The sequence below is a fragment of the Poecilia latipinna genome, unplaced genomic scaffold (genome assembly GCF_001443285.1).
Source record: "Poecilia latipinna isolate Pla-1442-1.1 unplaced genomic scaffold, P_latipinna-1.0 Scaffold594, whole genome shotgun sequence".
NCBI classification, from domain to species: Eukaryota; Metazoa; Chordata; class Actinopteri; order Cyprinodontiformes; family Poeciliidae; genus Poecilia; species Poecilia latipinna.
This window is the reverse complement of record NW_015113210.1, coordinates 10,498-27,303: the sequence shown is the minus strand read 5'-3', so window position 1 is coordinate 27,303 and position 16,806 is coordinate 10,498. Positions and strand designations below refer to the sequence as shown.

The window sequence follows — 16,806 nt, the reverse complement described above, 5'->3', positions numbered from 1 at the left end:
CTGAACCCCAGAGAGAATCTGTGGGATATTGTGAAGAGAAAGTTGAGAGACACAAGACCCAAAACTCTGGATGAGCTTAAGGCCGCTATCGGAGCATCCTGGGCCTCCATAACACCTCAGCAGTGCCACAGGCTGATTGCCTCCATGCCACGCCGCATTGAAGGCTGCAAAAGGATTCCTGACCAAGTATTGAATGCATAACTTAACATAATTATTTGAAGGTTAACTTTTTTGGTATTAAAACAGATTTCTTTTATTGGTTGGATGAAATCTGCTAATTTTTTGAGACAGGGATTTTGGGTTTACATGAGCTGTATGTCAAAATCATCAATATTAAAACAATAAAAGACCTGAAATATTTCAGTTGGTGTGCAATGAATCTAAAATATATGACAGTTTAATTTTTATCATTACATTATGGAAAATAATGAATTTATCACAATATGCTAATTTTTTGAGAAGGACCTGTATATACTGAAGTGGGACAATGTAGAATTCAGATGAGTGAAAGAAAAATGCCCTTTTATCAAGTGTAAGCTCACAATGGATAAAAAAAGCATTTCTTCATTCACTAATGACAAAAAAATTATTTCATTGAGACTAATGAAATACAGTACACACATGCAACCTGCAACCTATATAACTGCACAGGCATAAATACAAGAAAAGCTTGTTCAGGGCACATCTGACACACAAGTTATGCAAATTTGGGCAGTAATATCACAGGATGAAGCACCAACGCTTACAAGCAACTTTAGTAGACCAGGATGTCAGTCTTAAAAAAATAACAACCAAACTTTTATTCTTCTTTTAAAAATAACAACCTTAGTTCAAATATCCGTCATTCAATAATAAAGTTTAAAAAAAATAAAGAAAACACGTTTTGCTTGTGAAATCCATGCTTCACCCTGTGACATCTGGATAATTAGATTTTCAACACTCACAAAGCGTTATTTTATTTTCATTTCTTATTTTTTTTTTAAAAAAAGTTATTTTATTTTGGAATCAAAACAAAATCCACCCATTCTGAACGGATTTTGTTTTCAAATTAAAAACTCTTAATCTTGGGTGGATGAAAGGATCATTTTTAGGAGCCAAAATGGATGAGAAGATATTTGAATTAGATTTTTATATTCAGCATAATAATAAAACAGGCGCTGAAACGCACAAACATTCGGAATATTCAGAAACGCGCCGCACCTCCTCTTGCCTTGCGTGATGTACTTCGCCCTCCTGACGCCACTCATGTTTACAATGTAGTAAATTTGCTACTTCTATTCAATTAAAAATAACTCGATAATTGAATTAGATTTTGCCATAGCTCTTGTTGTAGATGCCGAAGGCTGTGGGCAGGAGGCTCTCCCGTAATACCTTTTTAAGACGGCAACTCCACAAGATGGTTTCTTAATTAGCTGCCTGGATAAGAACACGAAAACCATCTGATAACTTCTTCAGCTTTCTTTGCAGGTGATGTTTTCAAATTACAGCTATACATGAAAATGTAATTATGCGTTTCCTCATCTAAAATCAAACGATTTATTATTGCAAAAGACAGTCATCAAAACATTTCCCAGTTCTAAAGCATTTCGGTTGTATTTGGCGGAGGTTTACGCTTACCTGTGATAGTGTCGTGTTTGATGTACTCTTTATACAGAGACTTCAGGATGTAACTGGAATATCCTGATTTCTTGACAAAGCGGCAGGCGTACTTCTTGTTGTATAAGCAGTCAAACAAATAGCAGGTTTTAATGGTGTCTTCTGCTTGTTTCTCCATCAGAGCGACATTGCACTTCGGATCTTTACAGCAGGACTCTACGCAGGCCGTTTTAGTCCCCACTTTCGGCGAGGAGAGAAACGTGGCCCCGTCACTCACCGATTCACTGACATTGAGCATAAAGTTTTCTTTGCCTGCATCGAATTTGGCCAGGCAGGTGTCGGCAGTGCTCTGGCCAGCCGTGAGGTGTAAAAAGCCAAGAAACAAGAGCGCTGCGAAGTGGCATCCAAAAAGTAGATTCATTGTCTCCTCGAGATTCCCACTCAGTCAAAAGCAGAAGTTGTGTGAAAGAAATCTGAAGTCAAATTGAGAAGAAGAAGAAAAAAAAGTGTCAGTCTTATTTAAAAGGGAGGGTTCCTTCCGCACAAGGAGTGAAACACAAGCTTTCCGTCCTCCAAACGCAGTCCTCACTAAAGTGACTAAATAATTACTTCCTGGTAGTGCAGGTACTCTTAGCGCTTCCAAAGAATAAAAGGAAACGAAGCAAACACTCATGAAACTCTGATGTCGACACAAAACCGAGCATTGACAACATTTCTCAGATGACTCACCTGAGAAACAACAGGAAGTGAAATTCCACTCCCGATGCCACTCCCTTCTGACTGAAGCTACGACAACGAGAAGGTGAGTGTGGAAGGAAAACAGGACTGACCAACACCTGTGTTTTTCCAGTTTCACCCCCACTATAAGGCAGTCAGGGGGAAAAATAAAACCAGTGAAATTATTGATACAAGAGTTATTAAAGTCGGGTAAACGAAATGTAATTAGTCAAATTGTCAGCACTACAGCCGTCATTGCTACGATTTGAGTTTACCGTAAGGTTCCCAGAAACGTAAATACTGTTTGTTTGTTTTTTTTAATTTGAAATATTACTTTTAACATATCGCCATTTTTACGGGTTTTTTTTTAAACTGTATAAGAGGTGTTGCCTGACAAAAACTCCACAGTGGCACGTCATGCAGTATAAAGTTCAGATCCAAATTACATCTGGACTATTTATTAAATCTGACTAATCCTTTCATATCTTGCCTCGGTTATGATTACCAAGGTTGTTTTTATTTGCTAAACCCCAGCAATGGTAGATTATTTTTAGTACTTTATTCAAATTCATGCCGAAATGACTTCATTTTCAAACAATGTGGAAATGCCCAGATGAATATGTCATGGCTCTGTAAGCCTCTGTTGAGTTAAATCACATTTTTGTTGAATGGAGGCACACCTGCTTATGTATTTAAGGTAACACCTTAACCCATCTATCTTGTGTGACATCATGAAAAAATGAAAACAAATCAGACGAGGAGCTGTAAACCTCACCAAATCTGGTTCATCCTTTGGTATAATTTCAAAATGTCCAGCAGTGATAATTAATCAATTAATTAATCAGTTTCAACAATTATATGCAAGTGTAAACATCACTGCTCCTGCCACTGCTCAGGAAGGACATTTGTTCTTTGTTCCAGAGATGAACAATGAAAAAAGTCCTGGACTGAAAGGCCATTGAGAGAGAAAGAAGCTGTTACTCCATAAGCAACACAAAAAGCCATATTACAGTTTGTAAATACACTCTGAGATGAAGACCTTAATTTGGAGACATGCTCAGTTGTGTTAAGAAACTGAAAATGATGTGTTTGGCGTAACGGCCACCACAATATGTTGAGCAAAAAGAGGGAAGCAGCAGCCTCTATACAGCCAAAAAGGCAGCTTGTTCCTTCCGCCAGTTCTTTATGAACCATTCAAAAATACAAAGAAGCCTTGCTGGTGTTTGTATATAACAGACAGTGTAGCTCTTTAAAGTGTATCAACTTACACTTTGTTAAAGGGAGGCTTGCCGCCACAAAAGCTTATTGTTTTTCTATCAACCTAGGTTGCACTTCTATAAAACCCTAAAAGTGATTATTAAAGAGTTCTGAACCCACATGTAGCAGACCTTAAATGTGTCATTTATTTTAGTTGAAGTTTTCATCTTAAGGTGTCTGAAATTTACTCTAGAAATGCTGCCATCCCCGTCATTCACAGTTAGGGTGGTACAAGCATCACCATTTTTTCCTCTAAGTGTAACAATGGTCTGTATGGCTAAGCAGTTTCACTTCAGTTTCATCAGACCACAGGACATGTCTCCAAAAACGAAGATCCTTGACCTGTTTGCATTTGCAAACTGCAGTCTCGCCTTTTATGTTTCTCTTGAAGAACATGCTTCTTCCTCACTGAGGGGCCTTTCAGACCGTGTGGGTACAGTTTCCGTTTCACTGTGATGTTACTGTGTTACCAGCACAATTCTCTTCATGATATCTTGGATGATTTCTTTTGACTTTCCCGTTGTGTCAAACAAAAAAGCAGTGTGCCTAATGTGTAGCCTTACAACTTATATCAACAGGTGTGGATCCAATTAACTGAAATGTGTCAGCTAACCTATCAGAAGTTTGTGGATAAATGGTCTTTAGTTTGCAATAAATGGTTTGAGCCATAAACGTTTGGGTTATGGGTGATCCAGGATAACTGTTTAAAAGACAAACATCCCAGATACTGATCAAATGATCAAATGTATGTAAGCGTACATTTGATCATTTGATCATCGAAATGTTTACATACATTCAAAGGCTTATGTGTTCTCACCCCACTTACTGGAATTTAGCAAACTGAAATAATGTTTGCAATTATAGCTAAGCTAAAACAGGAACAGTTTGGTCTGATCTAACATCAGACAGTGTGAAAAACTTATTTGTGTATTTTTATTCAGTGTGTCTAACTATCTGGTTTCAATAGTTTTTGCAGTTTCTGTACCAACGTCCGCAATGAATGTCCCTTAGAAGAAACTAGAGCATATTTGATCTGATCTTATTTCATATTTTGCTTTCTTGTATGGTAGCAAAAGGGTAATGGGCATTACAGTCAAGTAGGTGGTTTTTGTGCAAAATGCTGAAAGTGTTAAGTGCAAGTCTGGTTTCTATTTTGCTCAATGTGTCTTTGTAGGTTACCACAGACCACAGCAGAGCAGCACTTTCTGACAGTAATCTGACTGCATAAATATGCTAAAACAGGGTAAGTATCAGTAACATCTTGGTGCATATACCAAATGCTTCAAAAGTTAAAATCTGTAGAAATTCAACCATGGAGGTAAACAAGTATATAAATTAAAAAATGAATTGATAAAATAAATTATATGAAAGCTAAAGCCTCTATGCATGCATACCTGCATGCATGGAAGTGCCATGAATTGCTTAACCAAGGCTTTAAAAATAGGCAAAAATAAATCTTATGAGAGAGTGTGGAAAACACAATGGGAGGATATGAACTATGCATCCTGTTTTCAAGAGGATGTGTTTTCAAGGCACATAGTGCCATTTTATAGCATGATCAGGTAACTGTTAAGTTGTTGTAAAAGTGTTTTGTATATCAAATATGACTTAAAATAAATGTTACTTCCTAATTTGATGCCTTGAAACTGAGTTTCTGTCTATTTAAAAACTCCTGCTTTTTCTGAAATTCTGCCTCCAGGAAGTCATCACAACATTGCATGTACGGTTAATTTGGCTATATCTTTTGAATCAGTATCCACCTGAAAGTTCAATTATTTAGTTTTTTTTTCTCAATATCATGAATGACAAAGAAGCACCGAATACTATGCCCTTTACCAAGGGGTCTCATGGAATTACATAGAAAAGCAGCCCCACAGATTTGTACTTGACCATGAGCTTGCACCGCTTTTAATAAAATAAGATTAAGTTGTTTCCACATATTTGTCAGTTATTTTAAGCTCAGTCAGTCACACCAATCTCTGACTTATCAAAACACACAATTTTTGCCAGTTTTGAGTATAGTTTAGCAAGTGTTTGCATAGAGAGGGCATGTTTTTTTTCCTGACATGACTGTAAGACAACAGATTAGTTTGTAGATTGCATCAAAAGGTTGGTTTGGAGACCTGATAATCCCAGAATGTGACAGTCTGCTTCAGTTCTCGAAAACTGAGCTGTAGAGTGTTTTGTTTTGTTTTGTTTTGTTTTGTTTTGTTTTGCCTGCTTTACCACCCTCTTCACTGTGATTGGTTACAAAATAAACTCAGATCCTCATTTAGCCTTGCTTGCCACAGATGCTGTTTTCTTAAAACTTATTATTTGTCTTTGGGAAAGTTCAAGTTGTTAGCCTTGAGTCACCTTCCATCTTGAAGGGTGATTAAACATGTCTCTGTGTCTAACCATAAATTTAATTTAAATTTACTTTAATAAATTGGCTGAGTGTTTTTTTTTTTACAATGTTTTTTTTTTTTTATCAATTTAGTCTGATTGGACCTGTCAGTGTTCTCCATCCTTTTTCCAGCAGGTGGCAGTGTTATTTCATCAACAGCTGAAGACATTTTTAAGGGTTAACAACTTGTTTATTTGGAAAACCTGCTTTTTAGCTAATTCTGTTTGAAATTCAATGTGGTTATTGTCGTATAATTTATATTCACATTAGTCCTAACCCTGCTTCGATAACTGTAGTGATACTGAGCTTGTTTATGAGGTTAGTCACCAATCTGTGGTATGAGGTGAGTCATGTATTCACATGTAACTGCTTACCTCTGCAACCTCTGTAACCATAAAGGCTGGCATCCTTTATGATGAAATATAGATTTCCTATTCAAGAACTGGCTCTAATTCCTAGGTGTAGCTAAACTAAGTCAGAGCAAACTCAAATGTGGTAAGCATGGACTTAACTGGGCTTTGACGGTGAAAGTCTACCCACTTTAGCCACACAGTGAGGCAGCTTGTTGACTTTAACTGCTTTTTATTTGTTTTTTTCTCACTGTAATGAGCCATCCAGCCAGGTTAGAGCTGAGGAGATCTAACATGGGTCTCTTCTGGTGTTGTATTTTAACCAGCCTCCCCATGCAGAACCACGAAAACCAGTATGGGATGAATGAATGTGTTTGCTTGGAAAGGTGAGTCGCTAGAAGCACTTAATAATTCAGTGTTTGTAACAGACGGTGCATCAGAGGGTGAACACCAGCAGCTATGAATGATGGATACTCAAAAAAGCCCAAATACCCATTATTCACGTTGCTATGTGATCTAAGGACACTCTGGTGCCTCTTATCTGCCTTATCTCTTGTGCACTAACTCTTTGTGGGTAGATGTTTGACCATGCAGTTGTGTGCTCCTTTGACTTTACAATGTTGATTTCAGGAACTGGGTTTGACATTTGGCTCTAATTTGGCACCCATGAGTACCTAACTCTCCCCCATGCATTATGTAAAAGTGGATAACTGAGGATGCCAATTTGACTTCAAGCCTTATTAAACGTACACCTGATAATGGCTGTCATATGCAGGACAAAGAAACCTCCATAGTAGAGGAACCCTGGCTCACCTGTCAGGGAGGGACCTGACTATTGTTAGAAACACAGTGCTGTGAAGAAGTCTTCATTTATAAAAAGAGAAGAAAGATTTCCAACCTGACTGAGAAAAAAATAATTGTGTCCTTTGTTTAAGAATGAATTAGCCATTTGTATAGCACAGTTAGTGTACAGGACAATTCAAAGTGCTTTACAGCAACGGAGATTAAAAAGCATAATTTAAACAAGATAAAACAAATGAAAAACAAATGTGAAGTCATTGACCACTTAAATTAGGGAAAGGAAATGTAGATAAAATACTGTCAGTTTCCATATGCACAGCTAAAAATAACTGTTTTCAGCCTGGATTTAAACATTGCCAGAGTCCAGGCATGCCTCACCTCATCAGGAAGATTTCCAGATTTTAGGAGCATAATATTGAAGCGCAACATCGCTGCATTTGACTCTGGCTACCTGAAGTTTGGAGATGTATTTTGCCACTAGACCATAAAGACACTTATACACAAGCAGAGTTGTTTTAAAGTATATTCAGAAAGTCAGTGAAGGACTGGATTAATGTGGTTGTATTTCTTGGATCAAGTCAGAACTCTTGCAGCAGCATTCTGGATATTCTGCAGCTGTTTTACGGTCATGAAAACGCATCATGGCCTGATCTAAATAAATGGATTAATGACAAAGATTACTGACATTTGTCAGTCTGGAAAAAGGTATAAAGCAATTTCTAAGGATTTGGGACTCTAGCAAGCCTTTTTGAGAGACTTTGTCCACAAATGGGAAGGAAACTTTCTCAGGAGTGGCTGGGCCACCAAAATTACCAACAGCTCATTCAAGAAGACTCAACAAGCCTCAAAACAACTGAAGCACTGCAGGCATTACTTGCTTCAGGGACAGTGTAACTGGGCAAAAACAACATAAACTGAAAACAACTGAAACAGAGTTTCAGGGCAAACACCATTGATGACCAAAAGAGGACACAAACCCCTATCTCCCAATTCCCAAAGTCACACCTTGATGATCCCAAAGACTTTTGGGGAAATATTCTGTGAGCTGGTGAGACGAAAAGTTATCATTCCTTTGTAAATGTAAAAGTAAACAGCATTTTCATAGAAGAACATCATACCATGCTGGTGGTAGTGTGATGGTCTGGGACTACTTTGCTTCTTCAGGAGCTGGAAGACTTGCTATTGTTGATGAATTCCGGTTTGTGGCAGAAAATCCTGAGGGTAAACGTCTGGCCATTACTTTGTGACGTTAAGCTAAGGCCGCTGGAAAATCAGCAAATCCACGTCTGAATCAAAGTTTCAAAAAACTTTTGACATGGCGAAGACAAAGTAGTGACTTGAATCTAACTGTGATATCTGAAACATTGTAGTGTTACAAAGAAGCAAAACATGAAGAAATATATAAATGGGAAATACTTAATACTTTATGAGGATGAACCTTCTACTTTTCAGTCTCAAGGCAATAATTACTTTAGATACTTCAGTAAGGGGTGTATTGGAATGTAATGTTTGTGCAATTACCTGTGAAATCGAGAACAAAACAAATTCTTATTGTACCTTTTGTTTCATATGAATACACATATATTCAGCCAAACTGATCATCCCGAGACGATTGCCCTTTCAACCTTTCTTCCCTTTTTTTATTGCTCCAATTGACCTATGCTCTTTTACCTGCCATAAGAAAAAAAAAGGAATTACACACCCTGCAAAGTGCACCCACACACACACACACATGGAGAGTCATATCTCATTACCATCCTCCTGATAGTGCAGCCAGTGGGTGTTGCAATAGGAGGAGGTGGAGGGAAAGAGAGCAAGAGAGCGAGCTTCAGAGAGACTGAGCGAGAGGAAGGACGAGGACAGGCAGGGAACCAGAACCGGCATTAAAGAGACAGAAGAAAAGAGGAGCAACGTGTGGGAAGAGCAGCCCATCAGAAAAAGAGCTTTCAACATATAGAGGAGGGGAGCCAGCCTACGTCACAGCCTGTGGCTCTGTCTGTGTGATCCACGGATCTCTGGAGGCCGTGGCAGCCATGGCGTCAGAGCCAGGCACCCAGTCCAGGGTGATGTTTCAGGCGCCGGACAAGACAGAAGACCCGGCACACCGTAAGCTGGGTAAGCTGACAGTGAAGTACAACCGCAAGGACCTGCAGAGGAGGCTGGATATTGAGGAGTGGATCGACGGACAGCTGCACCTGCTGTTTGACTGCGAGGTAGGAGGAGAGGACTGTCTCACTCTGGTGCTGTCAGCTGCTCTGCATGCATGAAAAGAGGGTTCAGGGAAAGGGAGCCACAGAAACGCTCATAGGCTCCTGCTGTGGGTTATCTATCATGCGTGGATCATGAAATGGGTGGGAGGAAAGAAGCTGCAGTTTCTGGTTCAGCAGCACTCATTTGTCATCAGCCTGACTGCAGCGTCAGCAGTATCCAGGCCTTCAAGTTATTTTATTTTAGTGATAAGATGCCTGAGAGGAATTGGATTTAAGAACATGTAGTTGTCTACATAAACTATGTGAAGGAGGCTATTTTTAGACACCACATTCATCAAAACATTTGACCTTGTTGCAAATTGTGAAGTTATGCACTTTAGATTTCTGCAGTTCTGAGACAAACATTCGTATTTACCCTGTGATAAATTACTCCGATATGTTATTGATGGGGAGGCACACAAGTTAAGGCACACAAGGCCATTCCTATAGAAACTGACTGTTTGCAGAATTCTGCACATGGGGTGATAAAATGGAAAGTTCAGTGGAAGGAAGAGTGTGGTAGCAACAGGGGTAAACAGGAGAGCCTCTAGAGAATTGGAAGCAAAGCCTTTTCAAGGTTTTGGAGGAGCCTTAAAAGTGTGGGCTGCAGCTGGAGTCAGGGCCTGTAGAGGTACCAAACGCAGACGCATCCAGAACATGGGCCCAGCTTTCTTTTTAGCTACCTCTGAGCTCCACATTTCTTATCTAAGATCAAAGTAAATGTTGCTTTTAATTTGGAAAGCAAGGTTTCAGAGTTTGGAGAAAAAAACGGAGAGGCACAGAACAAAATTTATATTCAGTAACTATTTGAGGAACCATGTTATTTGCTGTTGGCCCACCATGTTCTATCAACTTCAAGTTGTGTTCATATTTGGTCAGCAAGCTTGCTTCACTCAAACCTCAGAACTTATGAGGTAAGGAAGGAGGAAGATGAAAAAAAAGATGAAAAACAACAAAGCAGATTATACGAAGGCTGATATTAAGTCCTACTAAACACATCATCATTGCCACAGGATGATTGACTCCATCACAGAGAAGCCCTGTATTGAGCACATGCATTGCATACTACATGGAGATAATTTTCAATAGGGTGACATTCCTGCATTTTAAACATTTTACTTATTGGTCCAATGTACTGGGGATTAGGAAAAAAACCATCAATCAACTTGTAGGCACAGCAATACTGGCTTCATAATGCAATCCCGTTCTGTGGGATACAATCCAATTATGTCAGAGGCTCCATATTGAGTTGCTTGGCATTCTGTGAGGGGAAACCATGGCAACAGATGTCTCTTCGCCCACACGAGGCTGCTTGGCACAGTTGGAATGAGAGGTATCCGTTAAGGATTGCGAGCTTCTGGGAAACAGTGTCTCTTAGATGACAAGATCTCCTCCTTTTAACCCAGAAATGGTGGAAACAAATTGTTTCTCCTTTTATTTTCAAGCCAATCGAGCAAAGAGTTAGTTGCAGTCTCCTCCCATTAGCCAAGGAAATGTACTATTGCTGCAAAGGGAGATAGTGTCTTTCATACAGTTGCAAAACAATCAAAATGTCAGAAGCAGCTCGTAAACTTGGATAGAGAAGGTATATAGCAGGAGTGTAAAGGATAAATAGAGATAAGCTAATAAGACGTGGCAACAAAAATACAAGTGTCCACCTCGGCAAGTGGAAAATATTTGTCTTCAGTATATTTTTCCTAAGAGCAATGCTTTGCTCAATGACAAATTAGCACGTAACTTTCCAATGTTTTGCATGAGTCACTTGTGCAGAACTGGTTGTGGCTTGTCCGTGTGCACCGGGTAGTGTAATGAATTTTGCATGGGCCTTGGGGGAAGGTTACTCTGTTGGTTCTCAGAGTCTTCCGCGTGGAAGCATTTACCATCAGTCCCCTGTGTCATAGCCTAAATTATTTATCTGCATTTCTAATTCATACAAGGGCCGCCCGAGTCAGGAGTGGACCCCTTAGTTTCACACTTCACACCTTCAGAAAAGTTGGAAAATGCATTTCAGAAAAGTTTGAACAGCACTTCAATGCTTAACATTAGAAATCAAATCTGTAGTTTAAAAAATTGCTCTCTAGGTGAACGGCCTTCATTTGGTAGTTGGGTTATGTATTTTACTGGTTTTTATTGATGAATTGAACACTACTCTGAGATGTTCAAAGACTGGGTGGACCCTACTTACTGATTAAGTGGCTTCTTCAGGCAATTTATTTTACTGATTTATATTTTGGCTTATCAGATGACAAATGAATACACGCCTCATTTGCAAAGACTTTTGATCATCATGTCACATTTTCCTTCCTCTCCTTGGTAAAATCCCAACAAAATACCTTGAAGTCTGCAGGCTGTGATTTAGAGACCAATATGGAACAATCAAAAACAATCTAACTAAGTTGCATTCCCTCCATAAATCTGCTATTGTTTTTAAACAGAAGGCTGTGGAATTGTATAATATTAAAACCTCTTTTAACTAATCTCGCTTTCTTTCAGAGTAATTAATGGATGTTTAGACATGTTCACAGCTGGTCCTGCTAACAGGAAAAGGGAAAGATCTGATAACCGAAACACACACCAGCATTAACTCATAACAGACTAATTTTCCAGGGCTCAATTTCCTTTTCAAAAGCATAAACACAGGGAAACATGTAAGTAAGCATTCGCTGATTGCTTCATGTTTATGTTTTGTTGGGATGCTTTTGCAGAAGGATGGTCCAGTGGATTTTGTTAACTAAAATGACTAATTTGCAAATTGTTATTTCTGAATCCTGTCCTCCAAGACAAGTTTTAATATACATGAATGTCAGCATTAGTGCCAGTGCTCATTCTAAGTTAAGTCTTTTAACTTCAGAAATTGCTGCAGAGACATCTGTGTCTGAAGGTCTTATTAATATTCAGCATTCCCTAGACTAAAGCAGTAACTCTCGACAAGCTGGAAACTGACTGGACATGACATAAAATCTTGTAAGTTAGAGGAAGGTTAGTGATAACTTGTGAAAAGCATCACCCTTTAATGTTTAGTGATGCTCTGCATGGATGACTGTATGAAGCAGTGAAACGTCAGGGTGAAGGTGGTGAAAAGAAAGTAATTTAACATTAGTTTTCACAGTCTTTCCTCTTTAGCTTTTAGATTTATTCTTGCATTCATATTTTATTTATTTTGCATAACAAAGAATTTAAGTAAATGGCAATGTAGTTAATCTCAGTTTGCGGCCGTCGCAAGATAAAGCATGGAGCAAAGGTTCGGCTGTAGATTTATCCTGCAGAGTTCAGCAGAATCACAAAGGGTTCAAACTTGCAGAACATATCAATTAGAGGGCCCGTAGGGGACTCTGAAGAGGCCCCATCTATTTCACAACTCAGCACTTTCACATTGATTACCTTCCTTCCTCATGAGCTGTGCAAGCCCAAGTCGAGAAAATCCCCCATGCGGAAAATATTCCCTCGAAAAACGAGGCCACACTTGTCAAATGTGAGTGCTTACTTCAGATATCATAACTCCATGAACTCTGCTGATTGCACTCCTCATTCTCTCTGAGAGTGGAGCATGGACATATTACAACCTGGCTCAACGTATTGATCGCCTTGCTGTATTTGACTTAGATGAGAAAAGAATTTGCTAGGAACACCATAAGTTGCCATAACTTAAAAGTTCATAACTTAAAATGCTCTTAGTTATAGTTAAAAATTTGACAAAACAAATTTTGAAATGGAGTTAAAGTTGCTCATTCTGTATTGCAAAATATCTCAAGCTTAGTCAGATTGTATGGAGGGTGTTTCTAAACATCAGTTTCCAAGTCTTGCCACAAATTCTTAATAAGAATCAGTTCTGGACTTTAACAGAGCCATTCTAGCATGGTATGCATTTATCAAAATGTTTAACTGCAGATCCGGCTGTGTGTGGCGTTATCCTGCCACAGCTGTTTTGCAGCCTCTAAAAGGTTTTCTTTATTTTTTTTTTCCATTCCCATTCAAATCCGTTGTGACCAGCTTCACTAGCATAGGTAATGAAAAGCATTCTCAACACAATGTGACACAGGATTTAATTAAGACCTATCAGGATAGATAAGCACGTCACACTTTTTAGATTTGTACTAGGGGGAGGGGAGAAAGTTTGTGATTCGTAACGTGAAAATACGAAAAAACCTTTGTCAGCTACTGCACAACAAAACCAATTGAGGATTAACATGGTGCAGAGCATGTGTGGAAATAATCCTTCAGTAATGGTTGAACTACGTGGTAAAAGGTAACCCATCCATGAAATGTGCTGCTGGTACGTGTAAACATTGGCCTACTAGAGCCACTTCTGCCTCAGTGCTCACGAGCGCTGCTCATTAATCATTTTGTGAGAAACAACCCTTATTAGTTTTGTTTGTACTGTTGGAATAGCTCTACTTTACCTGAGACACTCAGTAACAAAAGTGACACAAAGCTTAAATGGGCATATGCTATTGGCTTATGAATGATTTAACTATGTGGTACAGACATTTTAAGCACTACATGTAAAAGGATGACACGGTGCTTTTACAGTTCATTCATTCCTCCTCCAGTTCAAGGCTGTGGGTGGAGGATGGAGCTGACCTGTACCGTCACCCTGTTGGGTCAGTTCAGACCAATTAAGTGAGTTGGCTTAATTCAGGACTGTGTGGGGAAAACATTAAAAAAATCCATACAATAAAGCTACCCACCAAAGTTTTTATATTCCATGCCTGTTTTGCAGTGTAAAACTAATGCTGTACATTAGTGATGTAAATGTAGTGTAAATTCAAAAACAGAAAAATACATTAAATAACTTTAATTTCCATCCCAGGAGGAAGAGATTCCAGAGTTAGAAATCGACATAGACGAACTCCTAGAACTGCCCGATGAAGGACAAAGAACTCGACTTGAGGTACGTTCTATAAATGTTTAAACACTTTTCTGTCCAGGTGTTAAAAGTTGATAACAGTGTTTGTAAATTAGGTTGGGATAGGGTTTGGGATTTTCCTTTAAACTGTTCAATAAAAACGCCTTTTGTCTCTTTATTTCTTCCTTTCTTGTTTTCCCAGAGATGCCAGGTCTGCAAAAGCAAATCATCTGATTGATTTTTAGCAGGATCTCTAAGTGCTTACGTGGTCTGCATTACACAAATAAGTGTTTTGTGGGGTCATAAAATAAACAGAGGCAGCTCCAAGGCAGAGTTTTTCTTTTTCTTTTCTTAATTGTGTCTCGTCTTGGCAGCTTTGGCAACAGCAAAGTGGGTCTGGTTCCCATGCTGTACCACTGCAGATTTGCTACACAAAAGCCAGTGAATTCACCTTTTCCCCTGTTGCATAATGGACTTTGTTGAATAAAGTGTAGTCCAAAAGCTGAGATGAATTTGAAGATATTCGCTCAAAGAGTAGATTTGTCAAAAACGTTTCTGTTTATACCATATGAATAACATGAAATTAGAAACAAATTTTGTTTGGTTGAGAAGCTATCGATTGCGTCAGTCTAGTTTAAAGTCATGCTACCTCTTTATGCCATGCTTAACAAGATATCTAAATAAATGTGTACAACACAAGCTGAACTCTTTAAACACACTAAATGCATGTTGGGAACCAGTGTCGCAACATTTGCAGTGAAAAAGCAATAAAGATATTTTAAACATGTTTGACAGTGTTGGTTAAATGTTCTCTGCTTTTTCCATTGTATAATTCTGTTTTGCTAATTTGACTCATATGAAGCTGTAATTTTGTTTCAGTATATTTTAAATGTAGCATAAAAGCAGAGGTGCCTATAGAATGAATTTAAAGGGTTTAGATAAAAAAAAATGTCCTAAGCAAATCATCTTTTCCAAACTTAAATTCCTGTCTGTATAGAATTTTGTATTAGACTCCCCGGCCAAGATATGGCCTGGTTGGTCCAGCATGTTTACCTGGGTGTCCATTACACTCGTGGCTCCACCTTTGATGGTGGCCCTGCTTGACAGACAAAAAAATTTCCTTTCTTGGACTAACTATTTATTTCTGTATTTCTTCCTCAGGAATTATTGCAGGAATGTGGAAAGCCAAAAGAGGTAAGGTGACGAAAAAGCTTCACTTCCACATCCAAAGACAGTCAATTTTAATAGTTTACTCATTAGGACATTCATACTGTCTATTTAAAACATAGAGAATGAACATCTGCTCTCTGAAACTTCCCCACAGGAGTTTATCAACGGGCTGCTCTACAGGATAAAAGGTCTACGTAAAATGTCAGGCCCCTTGAAGAAGTAATTGTAGGTCAAATTAAGAACCAAGACGACGTGGAGCCTCTTCTTCCCCACAGGTTAAGAGTTTATATGCCTGGAAGTGCAAATATCACATCGGGGACTTTTCCTGGCTTCTTCCCCCTCTTCCTGAGTCAGAATGGATTTTTTTCTGCTCAATTTATGAACTCTAAAATTTAAGCTCCCTTCAAAATATCAATGATGTAAAAGTGATAAACATGACACAACTATTACCCAGATGGACTCTTTTTTTGTGTAAGAGTTAGAGTGTACATTTTCAGTTTCTTATTTATGTACATAAGCATTTTGTTCAGGTAACATTGTTGTTGGAATAAAGTGGAAGCTTTTCAAAACAAGGCTGTTTGTGCAAATAATCAGATTCAGAACAAAGTGATGAACCAGTTTGTTTTATTCAACATTAATTATGCATCTACAGGTTCTGTTTGAATAAATTAGACTATTATTGAATGGTTTATTTGGGTATCAATTCAATTAAAAATGGAACACAAATGTTTCACATAGTCATTACAGTGGCATATTTCAAGTTTTGTTAATTTTGATTATTAGGACCTAAAGCTAATGAAAACAGAAGAAGAATTGTTTCTGCATCAGAGACTGCCTTAAAGGAATTGTTAAGCGGTTCTGCCAAGATGTCAAGAAGGCCCAGGCTGGTTTAAAAGCAGCTTTTGGCTTATTTTTAATGTTGCGTTTGTGCTTAAATATAGTACTCTGTAATCATCCGGAAAATAGCAATTTGCTGTAACCCGTAATCATCTAAATCAGTGGTTCTTAACCTGGGTTCGATTGAACCCCAGGGGTTCGATGAGTCGGTCTCAGGGGTTCGGCGGAGCCTCTGCCGCGGAGGTAAAGACACACTTCTGTAAAGTCGTGATGACGCCCCGCTTTTCCATCACTTGCTGCAGAGGATCACGTTACATTGCTTAGCCAATCAGTGCTGCGGGAAGGAGTTCCGCTCTCAGCATGGATTTGAACTTGTGTCTTTAATTACTTCAGTAAAGCTCACCGTTTTTACCAAACTCTAGTCTAAATCTGCTCCTTAGTTACATCTTTTCGGGGTTGGTACTGCCTCTAGTGGCGTGGGGGAGGTAATAAAACTAATATAATTACATTAATAAATCAGAATACCGCAAATTATTTTCTGTGTGTTGTGGGGGGGGGGGGGGGGGTTGGGGGAAAGCACCATTGAAACTTGGGGGT

General features: G+C 38.7%; 2 protein-coding genes across 2 annotated transcripts in view; one reads left to right on the top strand and one right to left on the bottom strand.

Moving 5' to 3' along the window:
* spint1a (serine peptidase inhibitor, Kunitz type 1 a) overlaps positions 1-2,319 on the bottom strand; it is an 18,240-nt gene extending 15,921 nt beyond the window's left edge. Inside the window, exon 1 of the mRNA XM_015042520.1 lies at positions 1,618-2,319. Coding sequence (XP_014898006.1) covers positions 1,618-2,017 — 400 coding nt within the window. The 5' untranslated portion in view covers positions 2,018-2,319. The remainder of the gene's footprint in view (positions 1-1,617) is intronic.
* A 6,753-nt stretch (positions 2,320-9,072) lies between these two features.
* ppp1r14d (protein phosphatase 1 regulatory inhibitor subunit 14D) lies at positions 9,073-15,944 on the top strand. Its single transcript, XM_015042522.1, has 4 exons — positions 9,073-9,320; positions 14,167-14,247; positions 15,364-15,396; positions 15,527-15,944. Exons 1-4 carry the CDS (start codon positions 9,141-9,143, stop codon positions 15,593-15,595), a joined length of 363 nt encoding a protein of 120 aa, XP_014898008.1. The 5' UTR covers positions 9,073-9,140; the 3' UTR covers positions 15,596-15,944.
* Positions 15,945-16,806: the final 862 nt, after the last annotated feature.